Here is a 24,732-nt window from a genome sequence, read left to right as displayed (position 1 = left end):
CTCCGCGCACGCGCACTCCCCGCTTTACGCCGCGGACTGGGTTAACGTCACGTCCGCCGACGCTGCCGCGGGTGGCTGGACGCTTTCTCTTAGGTGGGACGCAGTGGGCCCTGTGGCCCCGTTGTTTTCTTCCTTGTGGCTGGGCCACCAGTGACGCCCTTGACCCCCTGGCCGGCCATCACGTCGCCCGCCCGCCGGTCAGCGCCTGTGGTCTGGTTTCCGCGGTCTCCCCGGGACCACTTAGTCTCAACCCGGGTTTCCTCTACTGGAGGTGAAGCATAAGAGTTGGGACCTGGGGCCTTAGAGCAGGCTGTGTTTCCTTTTCCTTCAGGATCAGGTGTGCGGTCAAGGGCAAGAAAGTAATTTACAACATTTCCTTCAAGAGGATGCGTTTGTCGTTGTGCAATGTGAGACTGGGTTCCTTAGACAACAGACGCCGTATCGCCGTGCAGCTCTATGGATGCTTTGAAGTAACGACCCATATTCATTTAGCATTTTAATGCTTTGGAATTTTGTCCTTAAACAGTTTGGTCCCTAAAACTCAGGATCCTTTAGATTTTCTCATTTTAGGCGAATCCTAATCTTTCCTGTGGCCCAATTGGCTCACAGCGTATTTTTTCTATAAGGAAGTTCTTGGCATTTTGGACCTGGACCCTCCTGTGATCACTGAGGATATTAGAATTTGTAAAACCCTAGATTATATTCTTTTTTGCACTGGCACGTTAAGCATTTGGGTCGGGCAGTGCAATACTTTTTTGGGGAAATGCATTACATTCATTATATTCTTAAAACCTAACCTGACCTTTTCGTGATGACTTGCTTTTAATCATTTGAAAGTTATTGTGAAAAAACATAATACCTCTGAATATTTTGAGTTTTGATGACATTTTAAGTTGTTCTGCTTCCAACTTTGTGGCATCACTATCAACCAGCTACATTCCTGTGTCTTCTGGTTTATGATTTAATGCTATTAAACTTTCTGGGTTTTGAATTTTGACAATCACATTTACTAGAATTGTGTTTAAAGGAAATCTAAGTGTGGAACTTGTGGCTTTTTGATTTTTCATTTTACAAAATGCCGTTTTTGGAAAACACAGACTAGGAAAAGAACATTTAAAATTATCTGGAATTCTTCTACCTAAAGATAACCACTGTTAACATTTCAGAATTTAGTCTAATTTCTTTTTTTTAACACATAGCATTTTAAATCAAACAGAACCATAGTGTATACTATTCGGTAACACCTTGGGCATGACATCTTGTCTTCCTGCTTCACTCATTGTTTTCTTCGAACATGTATTTCAGCTAGGTGCTTTCATAAATAAAGTAGGATCCTTAGTGCATGAACCTTGTGCCATCTATTTTAGCCACTCAGAGGCCTTTGGCTTTATGTCTTGGCTTTTGGCCAAAGTGCACAGGTGAGGTGGTGTAGGAGTTGTGTAAAAGGAAAGATTTAATATTGAGTCCTATGCAAGGGCAGACAGTTTATTATAGTATAATAGATTCACTGACAAGCTGGAAAAAAATCATTGAAAATTTTAGTTCTTCATTTTTGTTTCTAAACTCACTTTTTCCCCTTCTACTTTTTGTCTCTCTCTTCTCCAAGAATGAAACATGACTGAGGATTCTCAGAGAAACTTTCGTTCAGTATATTATGAGAAAGTGGGGTTTCGTGGAGTTGAAGAAAAGAAATCATTAGAAATCCTCCTAAAAGATGACCGTTTGGGTGAGTTTTATGAGTTAAACTAAGTCTACTGGTTGTCATGCCAAATGTCCTGAAATAAATGTTACCTTAAGAGACATCCAGAGATATTTGTTACCTGCTGTATTTTTTAGTGCTAGGAAGACAGCAGAATGGTATATATATTTTGGGAGAAGTTACGGATTTTTCAAGTATCTATTTCACTGAGGGCCAGATGTTTTTGAAAGGCCTCTTAAGTCACTGATATTTTTCTCTCCCATTAGGCGTATGTTTTCTTTTCTCAATTTTTCAGAGGTGTCGTCATTGCTTCTGGGTAAATTTACGACAACTCTTGCCATGATTTTCTTGTATGGAAATACTGAGACTGAAATATATACATTTTAGTTTCTTCCAAGCCAGTAATAATAAGGTCTGTTCTGTGTTTGATGGAGTAAAAGAAACTGAACCATAGTTAAAAGTAGTACTTTATATGCATATAATACTTTTAAAATTTCAAAAACATTTCTTATCTGATCTTTGATCCTGGCTAGACAGTCTGTCCTTCTAAGTATTTCCGGTATTATTGAAGGGTAGGGAAATTTAGGTCCAGGACAGCTGAGTGTGCTTTATGAGAAAAGACAGGATTTGAGGACTGACTCTGCCATTCATTTGCTGTGTTAACTCAGTCAAGTTACTTACCTGCTTTGAGCTTCAGTTTCTTCATCTTTAAAACAATAACTAGCCAACAAGCTGGCAAGGTGGATTAAATGAAATGCCATACATTATATAAATAGTATCTATTGCTAATATTTTTGGAAATGTAGTAATTTTAGGCAAAATGTGTCTCCTACATTGTGAAACACTTGAAGTGTCTTTAAATAACTCTTTGGTGGAACCCATGGTCCAGAAATCAGACCAGTGCTGCCTTTCTTGGATTTCCTGACCGTTCGGTAGGCTTGCTCTGAGGAAATGTCTTACTAGACTTTAAGTTGTAAGCAACGAAATGCACTATTATATATTGTGACCAACATGAAAAGCTTTTAACTGTTGTTTTTTTTTTCCTTCTAGATATTGAGAAACTTTGTACTTTTAGTCAAAGATTCCCTCTCCCATCCATGTACCGTGCATTGGTATGGAAGGTGCTTCTAGGTATGAGACCCAAGAGTTGGAAATTGTTCATTTGTCATGTCTGTCGAAAAAAGGATAATTTGTTTAGGCTCTTACTGAATATTGAGTCTAATCTTAGGAGACTGAGTTACCACTCACTATAATTGCCTAAAGGAGGTGACTTCAGTGGCAAAACATTAAATATGACTCTAAGAGTGTCAGTTTATTAATGATAGAAGAGAAAGTAATATATGCGTTCCTGAGGCAAAGTGTGGGAAGAGCATTGTACTGGGAGAAAGGACTGGTTTAGGCTTTGCTGTCAACTGATAACCTTGAGAAAGACCCTGCTAGAGCCCTGACTGGTGTGGCTCAGTGGATAGGGGGTCATCCTGCACGTTGAAGGGTCGCTGTTTTGAGTCCCTGTGGGGGCTCATGTTGTGGGCCCAGTTCTTGGTTAGAGGTGTGCCAGAGGCAACCAATCAGTGTTCGTCTTGCACATCCATGTTTCTTTCCTTGTCTTTCTCTCCCCCTCTTCCCGTCTCTCTAAAAATAAATAAATAAAATCTTTTTTTTTTTAAACAGTCTGCTAGGCCTCAGTTTTTGCTAAATTAATTTTTAGGTTTTAGCTCCCAATTTGTCATTCCTGTGATTTGTAGTCATAGAGGTATACTTCTACAGAGTGCTATCAGAGTCAGAAGGAATTGGAGAGTTTTTACTTTCCAGAAGCACAAATGAATCAATTCCAGTGAAGGGGAAGGAAAAAGGATCTTACTCAGTTTCTGTGGGAGAAAAAGTATATTAGGTGCCAAGTGACTGGCATTAATCCTTTTTAGCCAAAAGGGATGATTTTTAAAATTTTTCTATCATTGCTAGGCCTGCTGACACATATACCACCTTCCTTTTCTTTTAAAAAAAAAATTAGAGTAAACCTAGAATGTCCCTGTGATTCTCCCAGTATCAGTATCCCAATTTTAGAGAAGGGGACCGCACCGTGAAGCTGAACAACTTGCCTAAGGCAATACAGCCTGTCATCAGCAGAGCTAGGCTTTGAGTTCAGGTTGGCAGAGCCTGTGTGGAGGTAGGATAGGTTGTAGACCTCATCTTCTTTCCAAAATGTACTGTATATTCAGGACTTCAAAATTCTTAGTCCTAAGTCTGACTACAGACTATTCCACGAAGCACTGCATAATGACTTTTCTGTTTGCATCTTGGTTGTCTTTGTATACTTATATTTCTGGTAGGTTACTGTCCAGCTAAAATCTAGAGAGTGGATGACAACCAGTAGGTTTTTCTTTTTAAAAGAAAATATTTTAAAGTATATTTTATTGATGATGCTATTACAATTTCCCAATTTTTTCCCCTTCTCTTTGCACAACCCCCACCTCCAGCCTTCCCTGCCCACATCCTCCCCAGCCCCTCCTGACCCTGCTTAGTTCATGTCCATGGGTCATACATGTAAGTTCTTTGGCTTCTCCATTTCCTATACTATTCTTAACCTCCCTCTGTCTGTTTAGTACTCACCAGTTATGCTTCTTATTCCCTATACCTTCCCCCATTCTCCCCCCCCCCAGTGATAACCCTTTATGTGATCTCTATTTCTGCGATTCTTTTCCTGTTGTAGTTTGCTTAGTTTTGTTTTTGAGGTTCAGTTGTTGATAGTTGTGAGTTTGTTGTCATTTTACTGTTCATAGATTTTAATCTTCTGTTTCTTAGATAAGTCCTTTTAATATTTCATATAATAAGGGCTTGGTGATGATGAACTCCTGTAACTTGACCTTATCTGGGAAGCACTTTATCTGCCCTTCCATTCTAAGTGATTGCTTTGCTGGATAGAGCCATCTCAAATGTAGGTCCTTGCCTTTCATGACTTTGAATACTTCTTTCCAGCACTTCTTGCCTGTAAAGTTTCTTTTGAGAAGTCAGCTGATAGTCCTATGGGAACTCCTTTGTAGGTAACTGTCTTCTCTTCTCTTGCTGCTTTTAAGGTTCTCTCCTTGTCTTTAATCTTGGGTAATGTAATTATGATGTAGCTTGGTGTGTTCCTCCTTGGGTCCAACTTCTTTGGGACTCTCTGAGCTTCCTGGACTTCCTGGAAGTCTGTTTTCTTTGCTAGATTGAAGGAGTTTTCCTTCATTATTTGTTCATATAAGTTCAGTTTCTTGCTCTTCCTCTTCTCCTTCTGGCACCCTTATATTTGGATGTCGTAACGTTTAAAGTTGTTCCAGAGGTTCCTAAGCCTCTCCTCATTTTTTTCGGTTCTTGTTCCTTCATTCTGTTCCAGTTGGATGTTTACTTCTTCCTTTTATTCCAAATCATTGATATGAGTCCTGGTTTCCTTCTTGTCACTGTTGGTTCCCTGTATATTTTCCTTTATTTCACTTTGTATAGCCTTCATTTCTTACTTCATTTTGCCATCAAGCTCAATCATTTCATGAGCATTCTGATTACCAGTGTTTTGAACTTTGCATCAGATAGGTTGCCTATCTCCTTTTCGCTTAGTTCTTTTTCTGGTGATCTGTTCTTTCATTTGAGCCATTTTTCTTTGTTTCAGCATATCTGTTAATGTTGGAAGGGGTGGAGCCTTAGGTATTCCAGGCTCCACCAGGGTGGGGCAACCCACTTGGCTGCATTGTGGTGCTGTCTGTGGGGGAGGAGTCAGAGAGGGAACAATGCCACTCGCTTGGCTCTGTCCCCACTTTCTGTCACTTTCCTTGCTTCCCACAAGTGGATTGTGCCCTTGTAGGTGCTGAATCCTGAATGGGAGGGTTTGTATATGTTCTAGGACCCCATGGGTCTCCCCAGTGGACTCCCCTTTGAGACTGAGAGTTTCTCTCACTGCCATAACCCCCACCCCTACAGATTTTACAGCCAGAGGTTTTGAGTCTTTGGTTTCCCTGAGTGGAAACCCTAGGTTTTGCAGTCTGTTTTGCTCCCCAATTATTCTTCCTGGCTTATCTACACACTAATGTGGGACCATCACGTTAGCCAGCCCTCGCCTTGCCCACCCGGTCCTCTGCCTTGCCCTGCCCTGCGCTGCATCCTTTCTGCCCCTGTCTCGGCCCCTCCTACTAGTCTGAATGAATATTTCTTTAACTCCTTGGTTGTCAGACTTCAATGCAGTTTGATTTTCTGCAGTTATGGTTGTCTGTCTGTCTTTTTTTAAAAATTTTATTCTTGTTTTTAAAGTTTTTTAAAAAACTTACTTTGAGAGAAAGGGCAGGAAGGGAGAAAGAGAAGGAGAGAAGCATCAATGTGTGGTTGCCTTCCACGCACCCCCAACTGGGGACCTGGCCCATAACAGGCATGTGCCCTGCTAGGAACTGAACTGGTGAACCTTTGGTTCACAGGCTGATGCTGCCACTGAGACACACTAGCCAGGGCTGGTTGTCCTGTGTTTTTAAATTAGTCGTTATCTTTCTTTTGGTTGTACAAGGAAGGGAAGCATTTCTACCTGTGCCTCCATCCTGGCCTGAACTCTTAATAATATTTTTTTCTTGAGCATATTTCTTAAATCTTAGTGTTTCCACTGGTCATCAAAATAAGAATGCTTTTTAGGTGGCAGGGTCAGTACTGTTTCTGTTGGGAAATACTGTGTGTCTTATTAATCAGTAATGCCTGTGGATTCGTGAGAGAGGTACAGTCGTGCTTCGTGGCACTGCCGCGTGCCAAGGCCATCTTCCTGGTTCATCACTGTATTTTCCCTGTCTCTATCAGTCTTTGTTGTTATTTTTGCAGTAGTTAAAGGCCCTGGAGATTGAGGACTACCATGCCCTGCAGGAGACAGGCTGACTCTTCCTAGTATAGGTTGTTGTTTGCTCAGGGGTTTTGTCATGCCTACTTCATGATAACATTTTAGGTAAATATCAGAACGAGGCTTTTTAGGACTAGGTCTTAGAAAACAAGCTTGAGGTTTCACAGGGGAACACTGTGCTACCTCTAGAAGTACGACAAGGATTTAAGTACAGCTGTTTAATCTGTACTGTTTTAGTGCAAAGTTGGAGACCATGTGAATGGATTCCTTCAGCTTTTCTGGAAGCCTGGCACAGAGCCCCGTAGCTAAGGTAACTAACAATTTGCGTCAGGCAAAAGAACATTTAAGCAAGTTGGGTTGTAACATTAACATAGCATCATGTTAGCTGCAGTCTGTAGAGCCCATCCAACTTCTATTTCTCATGTGTTCTTTAGAATACTGGATCCGTGGTGTTTTGCATCAAAGAGTGGTCCATATAGTTAAGTGTGCTAACTAACACACTGCCGTAGTATGTGCTATATACTTTCTGGTGCTTTCTGTATATACATTTCTTATTCAGCACAACAGTTTGAGAATGAGGTTGTGATTCACATTTTCAGATGGAAAAGCCAAGGCATAAGGAGATCAGCTAAGTTGCTGAGGGCCACCCACCATTAGTTATAGAGCTAGAACTCAAACCCAGGGACTCTGACTCCACAGTCTGTGCTGCTGTATAGTTGGGTTAAGTTTAATGAGGCTGGAATAAATAAAGAAGCATGTTTTTCTTTTTCCTTTTTTAAAAAGATTTTATTCATTTATTCTTAGAGAGAGGGGAAGGGAGGGAGAAAGAGAGGAGAGAATTAGTGTGTGGTTGCCTCTCGAATGCCGCCTACTAGGGACCTGGCCCGAAACCCAGGCATGTGCACTGACTGGGAATTGAATGGGCGACCCTTTGGTTCACGAGGCCTGTGCTCAATTCACTGAGCTACACCAGCCAGGGTGAAACATGTTTTTCTTTATACCAAAACTTAGAGACTTGAACATTCATCATCACCATTTTCCAAATCTATTTGACCGCATGTCCCTTTTCCCATGAGGACTCCAGGGAACTAGTGTTCTGCAGAGAACATTTGAAATGCTTATCCCTCCCATTTTCCAGCCCTGGCAGATATTCATGAGACCTGATGTTCCCAGGTCTGGGGCTAGAACCAACGTGTACTACAGGCCTATCCTGTGCTCTTTCCACTGTTTTCTCCATGCCATTTGTTTGTAAAAAGGTTCTAGCTCCAAAGTCTGATGGGTAGACGTTATGTTTAAATGGGTTAATGAGTATAAAATGGTATTGAAATGTAATGTTAGGTGGTCTTGTCAGTGCAGATTAGAGATTTCTGTGGTCCTGAGGATGGGATACTTTGTGAGCAAGCTGTGATTGTTGGGGAAGAGGATTTAACGGGTAACTGGTGGTTCTGAGATGAAGGGGGCTATATTGTCAGCTAGGACTGCTATACCAGAATGCTGCAGACTGAGTGGCTTAAAGAACGATTTATATTCTTGTGGTTCTAGAGGCTGTGAAGTCTCCAGGTGCTGGCTAATTTGGCTCTTGGTGAAGCCTCACTTCCTGGCTCTCAGATGGCCAGCTGTCTATGGCATGTGTCCTCACATGGCAGAGTGAGGGAGCTCTGGTGTCTCTTCTTACAAGGGTACCAGCCCCTTACCCCCCCCCAGCCCCACCACCCAGTAACCTCATTTAACAGGGCCTTCCTTATAGGCCCTGTCACCAGATATAGTCACATTGGGGGTTAGGACTGCAACAGATGAATTTGGAGGGGACACAGTTCAGTCCATAGTGTGGGTAAGTACAAAAAATGGACATGGACTCTAGGAGCTAAGGGTAGCCCCAGGTTGGCAATCATAATTGAATTATTATAATTGATATGGTTATTATTTTGAATTTAGATGGCATATCTAGGCAAGGGCTTTATGATACAGTTTTATTTATCTTTTATGTCAGTGATACAGTTGCCATTCAAATATTGATAGTATTGAAAATTTTTGATTCTTTTATAGTAAAAAATTCTAAAAGAGAATCTGTTTGCTAAAGAAATATTTGTGTGAGTTCTGGTTTAATTGTGATGGAGAGCTTTTCCCAGGATTCCCTTTAACAGAGGAGGATTTGGATTCGTGCCTCAGTGTTTTGCCCTTTTTTTCTGGGTCTCTGTAGGGATCCTGCCTCCACACCATGAGTCCCATGCGCAGGTGATGATGTATCGCAAGGGGCAGTACTCGGATGTCCTTCATGCCCTGAAAGTCGTTCGCTTTGTCAGTGATGCCACACCTCAGGTTGAAGTCTTTCTCCGCATGTATCAGCTGGAGTCTGGAAAGTTGCCTCGAAGCCCCTCCTTCCCACTGGTTAGTGGCACTTTTGTTCCACACCTCAACTGGAGCTCAGCTCCAGACTGTCCCATCTTGCTAGCCTTTGATTGCATCATGTTTTGCCTAAGAAACTTTCCATGGCTCACCTTTGTCTATAGAATAACTGCAACATCTTTCCCTGACATTCATGGCCCTATATATTCTGACCCTATCTGCCTGTTTTTTTAAATGCTACATTTTATTTTGAAGTAGTTTCAAACTTGTAGAACAGTTACAAGAATACTACCAAGAATTACCATATACCATTTACTCAGGTTCCCCAGTTGTCTACATTTTTAACCATTTGCTTTGTCATTTTTCTTATATATGTATGCATATTTTTTCAGACAAGCTCAGGTGTGCTCAGGGTGGTATGGCTGTAGACTATATGCATATTCTTCTGAAACATTTGAGAATAAGATGCAAACATGATATCCCATGACTTCATATTCCATCAGTGTATATTTCCTAAAGATAAGAGCACTCCCCTAGGTAACCATAGTACAGTCAGGAAACCAAGAAGTTGACACTGATACAATATTAACATCTGATCTTCAGACTCCATTCACATTTGACCAAATGTTCCAATAATCAAAGACACAATAAAGTTTTAGTTCAGAACTTACCCAAACTTTCACCCACTAGTTTTAACATTTGTTGATTTCAAATTTTTAGAAATCACTTCAGACATAGAAAAAAGTTGCAAAAATAGTATAGTGAGTTTAGTGTTCCCATATACCTTCATCTAGCATCTTCAGATGTTACATCTCACATACTGTAGTGTAATGATCAAAACCAGAACATCACTGATACAGTTACTATGAACTACTCTGTGCACATTCTCGACAGTTTGCTGATTGTCCCACTGATGTCCTTTTTCTGGCCCTGGATCCAACCTTTACAGTCATCCTTTACAAGGGTCACACTTTACATTTATTTCCAGGTCTTCTTTCTTAGTCTCCTTTAATCTGGGACAGTTCTTCAGTCTTTCTTTGTACAAACTTTCATAACCTGACATTTTCGAGGAGTACTGGGCAGTAGAGCATTTCTTAGTTTGGGTTGTTTGATGTTTCCTCGTGATTAATGCATTTTTGGCAGAAGAACCACAGAAGTATGACACTTACTACTGTTGCTGCTCACTTTGATCACTTGGTTACGGTGATGTCTGCTAGTTTCTCCAATGTACAGTAACTATTTTCCCCCTGTAATTAATAAGTAACATCTGGGGAGAAAGTTTTAGACTGTAAATGTCCATCTACTAAAGAGTCTTGCCCAAAACAATTTTTACTATGCTGATTGCCAAATAGTGATTTTCTAACTCTTTCATTCCTTTTGCCTTTATTAGTTTACATTCTTTTATGAGGAAGGTTTTCTCTTTCCCCTCATTAATTTATTTGTATCAGTATGAATTTATGGATTCCTTTTATTCAGTGGCAGATAATCCATTACGACCGTTCTTTATTTTGGTATTCAAATGGTCTCAGATTTGGCCAATGGTTTCATCAAGCTGACTTCTATGTCTTTTTGACAAGTTCCCATTATTTTGAGCTGTTCCTTACTTTCTGACACAAAAAGATATTCCAGGTTCATCTTTTACTTTCCCTGCCTCGGGCCTGCAGTCTGCCTCACCTCTCCATCCATGGGGTGTGGTGTTTAGTATCATTGTTTCTGTGCCCTCTCAGCAGAAGGAGCTAGGAAATACTTGTGTGCACACACATTCACATACATACTTACACACATCTATGTATGTTTGCATATCAGTTTATCTCAATATTTTGAAAATCCTGAGTTCACCCTAATACTCCAAATACAATGCAGTATCGTATTCATTCTAACTAGCCTTTACCCTTTTTATGTTGTAACCTCCTTCTCTGACAGTTGTAAATGTGAAGAGGCCCCCAGTACCCTCAGTATATTTACTTCTTTGCTTGTTCCTCTGTCATCATCATTGCTGGCCACCTCTTGGCTCTGGCCTGCAGGCGCCATGGGCCTTGTCGTCCCTCCCTGGCCGCCTCCTCGGCCTCAGCCCCACAGGCCCCAGCCTGCTTTTTAAACTTCATCTTAGGTAAACTCCTTACTCTAGTTTCTTGGACTACTTATTGTTTGTAATGGGACGAGATGGGGAAGAGGAAGAGTTCAGGCAAAGGAATGATTATAGCTCTTGAGCTTTGGCTATTGTAATGCAGTTTGAAATTTACTCTAGGCCCCTAGCAGTGTGGGGGGCGGGGCTAAAGCAGAGGGAATTGTTCAAAATAGGGATTTGGATGAAAGCTGTGCTATCTATAAAATCTATTTTATTCTTTTATTGCAAATGAAAGCCTGCCACGGTAGCAGCTTGAGCTTTGAATTGTTCTTTCTTTTTGAAGTTAATGATGTGTTTCCCGTGGACACCCATAGGTCACCCACTTTTATTAAGCTTATCAAGAGAGAATGGCCCTGGAAATAATTTGAACTCTTACCAGGCTTCTTTACATTTTGCTTATCTTTGGCAAGCTGAGGTTGGTAGTACTGCATAAGTTCTTAAATTATATATTAAGTTAGGTTAGATTATCTGTTCGTTCAGGAATGATAGGTTGCGGTTGTCACCTCAGCCCTGCTCAGCCTGTCTGGTCTTCAAGCCCAGACACCTCCACTGTGGCCCGGGCAGAGGTGCCGTCAGAGTGTGGGTGGTGGGCTCTGCAACGCGCATCTCCCTGATGAACCAGCCCCACTCAGCCTCTCTGTTCATGTCCATTAGTAAGAATGTGTCAGAGTGCCTGGCACATGGCCGGGAACGTGGTCAGTCAGGGACATTGGTCCCCTTCCTGGGGCACCCACGATGGCCGGGCTCAGCAGAGAAATGCCGTGTTCAGGAGCACCCAGCCCAGTGCTCAGCACTCTGTGGGAGCCCAGGAAAGGAGCTTCCCCGCCCTTTCTTCGGCCTCTGCTCTCTTCCTCTGACAAGTTAGTTAATGTCTAGGAAAATGTATCGTCTACAGTTTTATTACTTGACATTTTATAGACTATTAGTAAGTTGAAAGGAGGCCTAAAATGAAATACTTTTATTTAGAGTAGAAATTTTTATTTAACTTGGGACATTTTAGGGAAGTAGAAAGACACTTTTTAGTTTCTTTTTGACATTAAAATCCCTCAGCTCTTACATCCTAGATGAAAGTACATTTTTGTGTAAGATGTGGTGTTTGGAAACAAAACAGATTTTCAAGCAGATTTCTTTGTTAAAATTTACTTGAGATTTATTTTAATGTTCTGAGTATTGACACAAAGTTTGAGAAATGCCATTCTTCTGATTCCTGATATTCTGATTCTAGAGACATTTTAACTTTTTAGGTGCTTGCAGATAGAACAAAATTCTAAGGGGTTTTTTAATGCTTTGAAATAAAGAAGATGCTTTCTTAGTTCTTTTGGAGTCATTTAATTTTTGGAAATTACCATATTAACAGATGTCTCCAATGATTATTTGTGTTGTGTACCACATGGTTTTTAAAGAAATTCTCCTCTGATACAGAGACTTTTTTGGGTGGTGAGAAGCAGCACCTTGCCTCTGGTACATGTTGATTCTTTATGGATGACCTTAAGGGTAGAAGTTGGAAATCTCCGAGTGGTCAGCCTGAAACCTGGTTGTTTATAAACAGTACTCCTTCAGATAGATTTCTGTGGTTAGTCATTCTTACATCCCCTTGGTCTTCTCTCTAGTGACGGACAGCGTGCTTTTTGGTTCCACTTTGATTTATTAGCCGCTTCAAAATTTAGTGGATAAGGCTTCATTGTTATCAAAGAAATATGTGTTCCTTACTTCTGCTGCCTCACTCTTGAGATTTATTATTAATCTTTCAGGAGCCAGAAGATGAAGTATTTCTTGCCATTGCTAAGGCCATGGAAGAGATGGTGGAAGATAGTGTCGACTGTTACTGGATCACCCGGTGCTTTGTGAACCAGTTAAACAACAAGTACCGAGACTCTTTGCCCCAGCTGGTGAGGGATACTTTTTTGGCTATTGGCAGGGGATGGGTGGGTGAGCAGAGGTTCTGGGAATCTTCAGGAAATACTCTCACCTCTTGGTGCTGCTACAATTATGAGTAGACCCTCTATAGTAGGAGTCAGCAAATATTTTCTGTAAAAGGCCAGGTAGTACAATAAATATTTCCAGCCTGGCAGGCCAGATGGTCTGTACGTCTCTGTCTATCTCTATGTCTATGTCTCTGTTGCCACACAAAAGCAGCTGTTGACAAAGGGGTTGTTGTGGCTGGGTTTGGCTGCTGCCGGCCATAGTTTGCACACCCTATTCTACAGTATTCCTTATGCTGGTCTGGAATCCACTGGCTTTATCTAGAATTGTCCCTCTGTATAAATTAAGGTTTAAATTTGGCTGCACTTAATGGAAAGACCCCCAAACAGAAGCTTTATTGTTTTCTTTCATGTAACTAGAAGTTCGGGGTGGGGGGCAGTCCAGGGCTGGTGCCACAGCACCACTGTACCGGGCGGGAACCAGGCTCCAGCATCCTTAGGGCTGATCCTTCCTCTTGTGCTCACAAGGTGGGTGCTTCAGAGACAGCCGTCACATCTGTGTTCTGGGCGGGCAGAAGGGGCAAGGAGGAGACAAAAGCACAAGAATGAAGGGACAAGCCAGTCAAGCCTGTCCCTTCTTAACAGACTTTCCTTCTGCATGTCAGTTAGTGGCAGGACCGTGTTACCTGGCCACCTGTCTGCAGTGGAGGCTGGAAAGTGTGCTTTTGCTTACCCAGACACGGTGGTCTCCCATGAACATGGGATTCTGTTAGTGAGAAGGAGAGGCGAATGGATCTGTGGGGGCAGCGGCCGTCTGCTGCCCTCTGACTTGAGAATCTGGAGAACTGAATGGCATTTGCTTCATCACCTGAGGCCTGTGGTCCTTTGCTGTTCTTTTTCTCCAGTTTCTTTCCTTCTTCTGCTCATTTATAAAAATGAATCTGTATTCTTAAATCACTGAGGTGTTTTATTTGAAAATTCTAGTAAAAGCAGGCACTGTGATGGAGGTGGCAGTGCCTGAGGCGGCCCTGCTGGTGAGGGGCGGTGGTCCCGAGGGTCCTGCTCCAGCGGCCCTGCAGCTGGGCAGAGCGCTAAGCAAGAGTGCTTTTTAATATTTAAGCTTTTTAATATTTGATTTAAGCTTTGATTTTGAGAATCTTAAAATTCAGTCCATTTAGTTGATTTCCAAAAACATTCAAGCATGATGTTGGAGCATCTGTAAATATAATTTTGGCTCATTAAATCAAGATATCCAAATTATTCCATGATTTAATTAGCCTTTCCTATTTAATGTTAGAGTAAATGCAGTAACACTTGAAAGCTTATGTTAAAAAAATTCATCCTTTATTTTTGATAACACAAATAATAGATAAATACATTCTTGAAGTACTAGTGCAAGTGAACCCAGTGTTCCCGTAGCTCTGTAACAGCACCTGTCCACCACCCATTTTCTGAGAAGTGAACATTGTCATCAGCTGGATGTGGATTGTTCGAGGGCATCTTATGTACATTAGGGGGGATGGGTGTGTGCGCGCACGTGTGTGCATACACACATATAATGATGTATATTTTACATATGTAAAGGTTTTTTAAAACACAAATATTACGACACTATTCATATGGCCCTACTTTTTTTTAAACATAATGTCTTGGAGGTTTTCCAAGTTGGTAAGATCAGTAGTTTTCAGCCCTGAATTCCTATTAGTACCATCTGGGAGCTTTTAAAAATTAGTGGTGCCTTTCCTCCACCCAGACCAATTAAGTCAGAATCTCTGGAGGTGAAGCCCAAGATTCTAATTTTTTAAAAGCTCCAGATGATTCTGATGTGTGGCTCGGGTTGAGAACTACTCATTTAGAACCACCTTTTTCCTTTTTAAAAAAAATCTGCTCACAGTATTTCTTATGAAGTATTTGGGATAATCGAACGTAACAGATCCACGCTGACACTCAGCATGTCCGTGTTCCTTTGGGTGTGTGTGTGTGGATGCTTCTCTCGGGTGGGTACCCATGAGGGCAGTGTGCACTTGAGGGAGGGGTGTATTTAACATTTTAACTGCCAGGTTGCTCACCTAGAAAATGTGCCAGTTTCGTTTGCTCCAAGAGATTATGAGATTTCCTGTTTTACATTTTATTGCTAATACTTGATAGTATCTATCCCTCAAATTTTTGTTAATCTGATAGTGAAATAGTATCCAATTTTAATGTACATATTCTCATTTTCTAGTGAAGTTGAGCATCTTTGAATGTTTATTAATCACTTATATTTGTCCACCTTTCTATTATTTTGTTTGCTTTTTTATTCGCAAGAGTTATTGATAACTCTGGACATTTATTCTGTTTATTACATCTGTTGAACATAGTTTTTCTTGTCTGTTTTACAAAGATTTTAAGTTTTGATGTAATTGATGTAATTGAATGTGTCATTATTGGTCTTTTGCTTTTTGTGTCTCATTTGAGAAGCTCTTTCTAATCTCAAGTTTAAAAAACAGGTTTTTCTTTAGTTGCCATCAATAAGAAATTTACTTGTTTTAGAAAAATCCAAATGCTGGCATTGTCTGGAAAAATTTAATGGGTTATTTATAGCTGTTATAAAGTTGAACTGCTGAAACTTGTTCGCCCAAATATATTGACTTACATAAATGCACAGTCAGTTAGCACATGGTACTTATACGATATTACACAAATGCTTTATGTCCCTGTATTTATACTTTAAAAATTCATACATGAATGAAAATGGAAAAACTGCTAATACTTTATTTTTGTCCCCTATTTTCCATTTTTAGTCGTGTACTTGGGTACCTTTTGACCCCATGGGGGGAAAAAAACCTAATGTTCAGAACTACCAATAACAGGAAGAGAGAATTTTCTTTAAATAATGAAGTGTTTCTCATAGCGCATTCTTAAGCACATTCTTCATACACGTGGCCTGATAGCTGGTTGTCTTTTGGCATAATTGTCACAGATTTAGCATGGGTAGACAGGCTGGTGTCTTCAAAAAGGTCAACCGGGCAGGCCTCGCTTGCCTCCTGCAGAGCACCAATAGCTGCACTCAGGGAGCACAGATCTGTTTGAAGTCCTGAGCAAGTGCTCGCACCAGACCCTGTCGGGGAAGTTTGCAAATCAGTTCAGTGGACTTCTGATAACGTCCAGTTTCACGGAGTGCCATGGTACCAAGCCTGTAATGATGAGGTTTCCGCACTCTCTTGTGGCTTTGGTAGCCAGTTGCTCCCTCGGTGCTTCACCACCTGTCAGTCTGCGGGCAGTCTGCTTTGTACGAGCCGTGGTCCAGAGACCTCCTTACTTACCCCTTCTCCTTCGGCCAGCGCTCAGCCAGCCAGAGGCAGTGCCGGCTGGCGTTAGAGAGTGATGGTGGTTAGAGAGTGTGACAGCTGCGACATGAAAAACTGCTTTTTAAAAAAACTTTCCTCTAACTTTTTAAAATACTTAAACCTTATAAAATTTAGTCCTTTACTTTGTAAGGGATTTATCCTCGTGGACTTGGTTTCCCGGTTGTTACCTGCAGCACAGCTTCGGCCTGCACACTCTTCCTGCTCCCCCCACTCTGGTTAACAGCTCCTGAGAGTGTGCTTCATGCCAAGCAGTCCTCACTTGGCTGTGTTAATGAATTACTTTATTTAAAAATAGACCTCTGCTTCAATAGGTGAGGAAAAGGAAGCACAGAGCTGTTAAGTAACTTGCCCAAGGTTGCAGTTAGTAAGCAGTGGAATTACCACTTTCATTACTTATTTGTCAGTTCATCTTTTTTCACAGATTTCAAATGCCACCTTTATCATATACTAGGTTTCCATGTATGTATATTTGTGTCTCTTTCTGGATTCTTCTTTTTAAGCCACTGAGCTGTCCGTCTGTTTTGGGGCCAATACCATGTGATGTATTTGATACGGTGTCCGAGGATATTTTGACAGCTGGCGTGGGAAGTGCCCTCTTATTGTTGTTCTTTTTCAGAAGGGCTTTGGTTGTGCTTAAACTTTATTTTTTCTTTTCAAAATGAACTTTAGAATAGCACAATACTAAATGTCCCCATAACCTTAATTTGTTAATCTTCAAATAAGTTTATTTTATTATGTACATTATAGTACCCAGCACATAGTTTTAAATAATTATGAAGTTTTTTTAAAGTTCTTCAGAATGTATAAGAAAAGCTAAATTTCCTGTACATAAATCTGTGATTTAGGCACTGAGTGATTTACTTTAATGTTTCTCTTTTGTTGAACTGTGTTCAGTCAAGTTTACCTCTTTTTATTACTGTTTTATAGTAGGTTTCTTCTTCCTAGCTCCTAGTTAGAGTTTCTATAGTCTTGTATGTCATCTTTTCAAGATTCTGTGGTTTTACCAGGTAAATTGATGATCACAAAGCATAGGTTCTATATCCCAGGGGAGTGTGTGAGGGATGCACAGCAGTGGGCCTGTCGCATCAAAGAATAATATCTGGTGGTGACACGTTTATTGTGTTGTAGTGTCTGACTGGCAGGATAACGTCTCATCTTTTCCTCCGCTTACAAGCTTTTAGAAATTATGCTCTTTACTGAGGCCTCTCACTGCCAAGGAGAATAGAAGCCAACTTCAGTGTTGTGACGTGGAGACCCTGTTTTTACTCTTTTTTCAGAGCAGTCAGTCCTTAAGCTATCTGAAGCTTAATTGTGTTTAGCCATTAAAGGAAGAACACTTTTCTTTCACACTGTGGCTACAATTTTTTAAAGCTATCCTAAAAAAAGGCTTTTGGTTTGTTTGTTTCTTTTTGATAAACATGATTAGCAACCTTTTTTTAAGTTTAATATAAATTCTTCTTGGGGCACTTAAGTCTCTTTTTGGTCAGGTTTTACCTTCTACTGATGAGGTGGGCTTTATTTTCTCTGTGAAGTGAGAACTTAGGGTCATGGAAACATTCAAAATAAATGTTTAACAGTAAAGTATAATAATCACATCTACAATTTTCTGAGTACTAAAATTTCAGATGTTATAAATATTCTTCCACTCAAAAAAAGTGTGTGTGTATTTCTGTTCACCCTCTTTCTTTAATTTAGCAGTAGCACACATTTTTGTTTTTCTGCTGTATTTACCTTGTACATGCTGGAGATCCTGCCATAATAGTATAGAGAGACATTCTTTATTCCTTTTCATAGGTGCATACTACTCCATTGTGTGTATATATACGCTAATTTATTCAACCCATCCTCTATTGTTTGCTCTTTGGGATGTTTCCTGTCTTTTGCTATGATACCATGTTATATTGGGTTGGCCAAAAAGTTTGTGTTTTTTTTTTTCATAAAAGACACATTTTTCATTTTACCACTAACTTCTGGTCTACCCAACCGTGGAGCATTGTCCATTGAGGAATCTCCAGCATGAAATTTCACAAACCCCTTGTGACACATTCAGTCAGTCACAGCACCTTCTCCTTACATTGCACAAATATTTATATTTTTGTGTTTCAGTCACATTTTTACGTTTCCTGAAATAATAAAGCATAATATGCCAAAAATGTTGCTTATTTTCCTCCATCTTCAATATTAAAATGGCCACACAAAAATTCACCAGTTTCATTAAGTATTTTAAAAAAGGCATGCTGATATGACAGCTGTCACAATCCAGTCTAACCAAATTGTTTCAAATGAAGTTAAAGACAACTAAGTGCCACTGCAGTCAGCCTGGGTTGGCCAAAACTTTGTTTGGTTTTTTCCAGCATGTATTTGCCAGCTTATTTTTGGAATAGATTCCCTAGAAATGAATTGACTGTATCAAAGGGGAATGCATACGTTACTCTGCTAGAAGTATCCATATTCCTCTTTATACAGCTTATGCTGTTTTGCATCCTCACGGCTAATAGATGAGCGCCTGTTTCCCACAGCCTTGCCTACAGGGTGTGTCGTTTTGCCAGTCCGTAGGTGAGAAATGACCTCAGTGTAGTTTTAGGTTGCATTTCTTTTACCAGAAGTAACACTAAAGACCTTTTCATATAGGTAAGAGCCATTTGCATTTTTTTCTATAGAGTTTGTGGCTTTTTTCTTCTCTAATTTTAGGAGTTCTCTTTATTTAGGGCATTCACCCTTTAATCTTCTTTGTTAACTTGGGAAAGTACCCACAATATGCTGATTGCAAAGAACAAAAAATAAACTGTATATTCAGTATGAGTTCAGTCGGTAAAAGAAAAGTGTGTGTGTAGTGTATACAGGAAAGCAAGTGAATGCTACATAAGCCATCGTCCCATCGTTCTCCTTGGGTAGTGCGATTGATTATAAGTGATCTTTCTTTCTTCTTTCCTGTATTTTTGAGATTTATTATAATAAGCATAGTATAAATCGGGATAAGAACTTTAGAAGAATTTAAGACTTGATAAAAGATAAACATTGAATGATTATTAAGATGTTGATTAATATATTTCAAGTTTCATTTAATTCACAATATTTATTTATTTAGTAATTATATACTGAGTCCTTACTATGCCAACCAATGTTCTAAATACTGGCGAACTAGCAGTGAGTAAAGCAGATGAAGTCCCTGCCCTCACTGAGCTTATAGTCTGATAAAGGAACAGGACCGTAGTTTTAAATCTTCACTTGTATATATTTTATTTGTTATTTGCACTACTTTTTGGGTGAAATTTTCTTCTATCTTTTATGTCTCACAGGTTGGGAGACATAATACATAAATGTGTGTGTATATGTTTTTACCCATGTCCCTTTGTGGAAATAGCACATGTATGTATCATTGGCACAACCGACCAAAATTTTAGAATGGAGTTTCAGAGGCGAAAGGCAAGAACAGGAGCCCTTTGGTAATTTGTACTTCGGAGAAAAGCTCCTGGTTTGGGGAATTGTGTGTAGAGTTCTTGAGAAGCTCTAGGAACTGTTAAGTAGTAGAGGTTAGTTGTATAAACAAGAAATTAGAGACCCTCTGAAAGAGAGCGGGGGAAACTGGACCAGATATTAATACGCGGATCTGCTTTGACCGGCTGACTCCTGCGTGTTCTTCATGGGCCAGTTCACATGTCTCCTCTCAGGGAGACCAGTCCGTTCCTGGCTTCTAGTGCCCGGGTCAGGGTTCCCCCTGGATGTGCCCAGCATCCCGTGCTTATCCCCATCATAGCTTTGTTACAGTACATTCTGGTTACCTCTTTCCCGGGCTATGTCAACCAGCTGTGAGCTCCTGGAAGGCAGGGACTTGACCTCATCTTTTCTTCTATTCCTTGTGTGTAGCACGGTGTCTGGCCATCATGGACACTAAGTTTTGAATCACCTCTTGGTCAGAAGCATAGAGATATTTAGTAAAATAAACATTTGTGTGTACTTGGGTGACAAGACATCTGGTTGTGCTCTCCTGGATGGGGAGCACAGACCTGAAGGCCCATCCACAGCCAGTGGACCCTGAACAGAGCAGCGTGTGCCTGGCCCAGGGAGCCGGCTTTGTTAGCCTCCCAGTGTTCTAGAGTTGGTTGCTGCTTAAATCTTATGTGGAGGAGGCTACCTGATGGAATCCAGGTACTTGGTTCCCTAAGGGTTATTCCCCTAAGAGTTCTCATGCACATTTTTTGGGTCCATCCCTGTTGGATCAGCCCACTTGGCATGGCACATAGTACTGCTCACTGTGGCTCAGCGTGTGTGTGGTCAGTGACCGATGGGCCCTTCTCATCTTCAGCTCTTCTGTCTCCTTCTTCCTAGTGCTTTTTCCCACTTTAGTTCCATTCTATTCTTTGGCTCTCCCCTTGCCTTCCCCCCCTTTTTTCCTGTATGTAAAATCTGCCCTGGAGTGGCTAGAAACATCAAGGGCGTGTTTTTTTTTTTTTTTCAAGATTTTTAAAAAATATTTTATTTATTTTTAGAGAGAGAGGAAGGGAGGGAGAAAGAGAAGGAGAGAAACATTAATGTGTGGTTGCCTCTCACGTGGCCCCCACTGGGGGACTTAGCCTGCAACCCAGGCATGTGCCCTGATTGGGAATCGAACCGGCGACCCTTTGGTTCGCAGCCCATGCTCAATCTACTTGAGCTACACCAGCCAAGGCGCAAGGGCCTTTGTAAGCTCCCCAGAACAACTGAAATTTGCTTTGGACTTTTGCCTTAGGCTGGCCAGCCTGATAAGTGCAATTACCATTAGGGTGACCAACTGTTCTGTTTTGCCTGGGACTTTCCCAGAAAGCCCCTCAGTCCGGATGTTAGTTGCTCTGGTTTTGCTGACGTAGGAAACTGCAGCATCACGGGTGACTGGGATGATTCTGCAGTTTTGTTTTCTAGCACTTCCTGGCACTCATCAGGTACGTTTTTTCATCGCAGATTGTAAGATCATGTGATATCACGTTACAGGAAATGAATAATCTCTTCCTGTTTTATCATTAGCCAAAGGCTTTTGAACAGTACTTGAACATGGAAGATGGCAGGCTGCTGAGTCATCTGAAGATGTGTTCTGCGGTGTCCAAACTTCCTTATGACCTCTGGTTCAAGAGGTGCTTTGCAGGTTGCTTGCCTGAATCCAGTTTACAGAGGCAAGTATATCTTTCAAAGATGCACTGAATGAGGGCTTGGATGGGAGAGGAATCCTGGTTTCTCTTGTGATCATCCCTCAGAATATAGATTTGCTTTAGAACAACGTAGTAATTTAAAGTTAACTTCTCTAGCAGCTAATATAACAACACACAATTATGTTTGTTAGAATACAAATATTGATAGTAACAAATTAATATTGTAAGTATTAGAATATACAATTACACAAATCGAGGGCCCTCAATGTGTTAAATGCTGTACAGTATTTACATGTGAAGCAGTCTGCAGGAGTTGATGGCCTTTTCCAGAAATGCGAGAGATCCTCATCTAGAAAACGCCTTGGTATTTTTTAGTTTCATATGACATCTTCCAAGTAGCTGAAGGCAGTCAAAGATTTGAGCCTCAAACACAGAATCTTTGAGTTTAAAAAAGCATGAGTTTCAGATGTATGTTGTGTGTGTTTTGGAGACCTGGCCTTCTCCCTCCAGGTGTAAGGATGTAGCTGCAAAGCGAGGCAATAGACAGAGAACATTATAAGACAATGCATAACTAAGCATGGAGAGTGTAACACCAACCGTAAGTGTTATGGGAATTATCAGTTATTTTAGAGTGGTTGCACAGCAGTGACTCTCCTTCTGAGCCCATGAAGAAGTTGAAGGAATTTGAACCTCTGGAAAACGAATTTATCTCATTTCATGTGCTGCTTATCATGTTGTGATTACATTAGCGTTACAAAATATTAGTAAAATTTAAAGTTCAGTTTAGGGTTTTTATTTTCTTCTGGAAGCTGTCAGTTTGAAATATTAAGGAGCGGGCGTTTGGTAGATTCCTAGCAGAGCAAGTACTTAGTGGTGATCATTTCTTTTTTCCTTCCAGTGTGTCTAAAGTAGACTTCAAATGGCTGAATTGTTGTTTTTGATGATTATTTCATTATAGTTCTTTTGTGAAGCTTATACTTAAAGCAGGAGTGATTTGGTTTAATTTTATAATTTAAGATGTCTAGGTAAACAAATTTTAACCTCACATAATTTGATTATATCTCTCTTCATTTTTGTAGGGTTTGGGATAAAGTTGTAAGTGGATCCTGTAAGATCCTAGTTTTTGTAGCAGTGGAAATTTTATTAACTTTTAAAATAAAAGTAATGGCACTGAACAATTCAGAGAAGATAACAAAGTTCCTGGAAAATGTAAGTGTGCTTTATTTTATTTGATTTTGAATCCAGAAAGGAAGGTAGCTTAGCAAGCTAGATTTTCCGGTTGCATTAAATTGTTTCAGAGAAATAATACAGTGTATTTTTACATCATAAGAAAGAAATCTTCCCTTGAAAACATTTAGCTGCCAGTCGATCGGTGGGTTATAGGTGGCACTCTCTCTATTTGGGGACAATGGGCTGAGCATAGCGGCTGTCACTGTGGCTGCGTACACTCAGTACCAGAGTCCTGTTCCCAGATGGGTCTACTGGGGGCTTGTCAAGAAGAGGAATAGGTGGGTCTGTCACGTTAGGGTGGGTAATCCTTGTTAATGGAAGAGGAATCCTGGTGTTTTGGGGATTGGCAGGCTCTTTCATTTTTGTTACCATAGTTGTTGGAATCGCAGTTGGGTTTGGTAATGTGCTTAAGTATAAACTTCGTGCATGTTGGAAAAGGTCTAAATGAATCACCTTTTCCCTCTCTTTGTGTCTTAGAATACCCTTAACCAGGCAAGAGGTAGGAGTAAAGAGACTCATGCCTGAAGGAGTTTCACTGGACCCAAAATCTATTCTTTGTTTTTATCAGTCAGTATTAACATTTGAACAATGGTCTGGTAAAGAATGAGTACTAACTGAATGTGTGTTGAACAAATTACTCAATCATTCTAATATCAGTGGCTAACAGTGCCGGAGAGCTTTTGTGATGTGGTTTTCCTGGAATATCTCATGTAATCCTGTAACAGCCCTGTGGAGTGGGGGCTGCCATTTGCCCTGTTTTAGAGGTGGGGTCTGACCCCTGGTAGTTTAGGTAACCTGGACCCAGGGAGCTGAGGAGCCTGCCAAGGGCACACAGTTTAGTGGGCAGTGCAGGGTCTGCATCCAGGCAGCCTGACACCAGAGCTCCTTAGTGTGTCCTCAGGTGGCACGTGAAACGAAGATCCTGGCAGCAGCCTTTTACGAGATCACGGTGAGAACGCCCTTGGAAGGGAGGTTTATGCCACAGTGAAGGAGAGGGGTCCTGAAGCCGGAAACGCTGAGGTTACACGGAGACCGGTTTGCTTGTTCACAGATTCCCCAGGACAGCTCGGATGCGATTGTGAGCAAGGCCATCGACTTATGGCACAAGCACTGCGGGACCCCAGTACATTCAGCCTGAACTTCAGCCCTGAACAGCCTGCCAGGCCCGCCCTGAACATTTGTTGTGGGGATGTGATCTACACTGATTGAAAACAGGATTCTGGCTTTGGTGCTCAAAGTGTAATTTCTTTTCCAGTAAAATTATTCCATCAGGAGACCTGTTGTCGCTGTGTTGTGAGCAGCCTCTTTTGGTTACAGAGAAGAACAAAGTTCCACTCTGCATACAGTTTAGAAGGGTTGTTGGGTTGCTAAAGCGGGCCTTGCGGGGAGGGTACAGGTGCCGATCGGCAGTGCATAACCACGCCCTGCCCCGCTTCCCTTTAATCAGCGCCAGGCCAGTGACTCTCTGAAGTCCGTCTCTGGAGTAAAGAATTACTTCCTTGGGCTGACAGCTCGGATTCAGCTGTTGTCGGTGTCCTACTCGTTTACATCCACGCTGACTGCTTCTCTGAGGCTAAACAGGTTTAAATAAAGGACTTAAATTTTTTTCTTTGTGCCATTTGAAACGAAACCGATATTGAACAAAATATGTCTAAACTTACCTACCAGGAGAGAGAATACTTGTTGCTATTTTGCTGGATCCATGCTTTTTCCAGATGGGCCATTAAATAGTGGGTGGGTTTCAGGGAGCACCTTGTCGCCCAAAGTTGGAGTGGGAGAAGTCGCAGGTTAAGGTCAATAGCCTGTGACCCTGGGCCATGTGGTGCCTCACAGTGGTCACTGTCCACCAGGCAGTAGCAGGCTTTGCGACTGTGGAGCGAGATGCTGCCTTTTGTATGAGGCCATTCAGCTGTCAGACCTGCAGGAGCCTCAGTGGTGAGCTGGATTCTCCACTCCGTGAACTTATGAAGTTATAGATCTGAGTGCTCAGTCCCTCCCCCCTGTGTGAAATAACTGTAACAGAGTTCAGAGCCACCTGAGTTGTTCACCAGCCTGTACTTCTGTATAGTAGCATATCTAAGAGTATCTAAGATA

General features: G+C 41.2%; 1 protein-coding gene across 7 annotated transcripts; it reads left to right on the top strand.

The window, feature by feature from the left end:
* Positions 1-63: 63 nt before the first annotated feature.
* On the top strand, positions 64-23,912 carry TBC1D7 (TBC1 domain family member 7). Of its 7 annotated transcripts, XM_037147943.2 has the most exons (10): positions 72-93; positions 332-470; positions 1,607-1,726; positions 2,750-2,830; positions 8,740-8,927; positions 12,765-12,902; positions 21,287-21,432; positions 22,488-22,617; positions 23,529-23,587; positions 23,690-23,912. In XM_037147943.2, the coding sequence occupies exons 3-10, from the start codon at positions 1,615-1,617 to the stop codon at positions 23,718-23,720; spliced, it is 885 nt and encodes a 294-aa protein (XP_037003838.2). In that variant the 5' UTR covers positions 72-93; positions 332-470; positions 1,607-1,614; the 3' UTR covers positions 23,721-23,912. The 7 variants fall into 7 exon arrangements, with proteins under 7 accessions (XP_037003835.2, XP_037003836.2, XP_053524212.1 ...); XM_037147940.2 differs by lacking the exon at positions 332-470 and having other exon boundaries at positions 64-271; XM_037147941.2 differs by having other exon boundaries at positions 64-337.
* The last annotated feature ends 820 nt before the right edge of the window (positions 23,913-24,732 follow it).

The sequence above is a fragment of the Artibeus jamaicensis genome, unplaced genomic scaffold, assembly GCF_021234435.1.
Source record: "Artibeus jamaicensis isolate MK-2021 breed Jamaican fruit bat unplaced genomic scaffold, CSHL_Jam_final contig_482, whole genome shotgun sequence".
In the NCBI taxonomy this organism is placed as follows: domain Eukaryota; kingdom Metazoa; phylum Chordata; class Mammalia; order Chiroptera; family Phyllostomidae; genus Artibeus; species Artibeus jamaicensis.
This window is presented reverse-complemented; position numbering and strand designations above follow the sequence as displayed.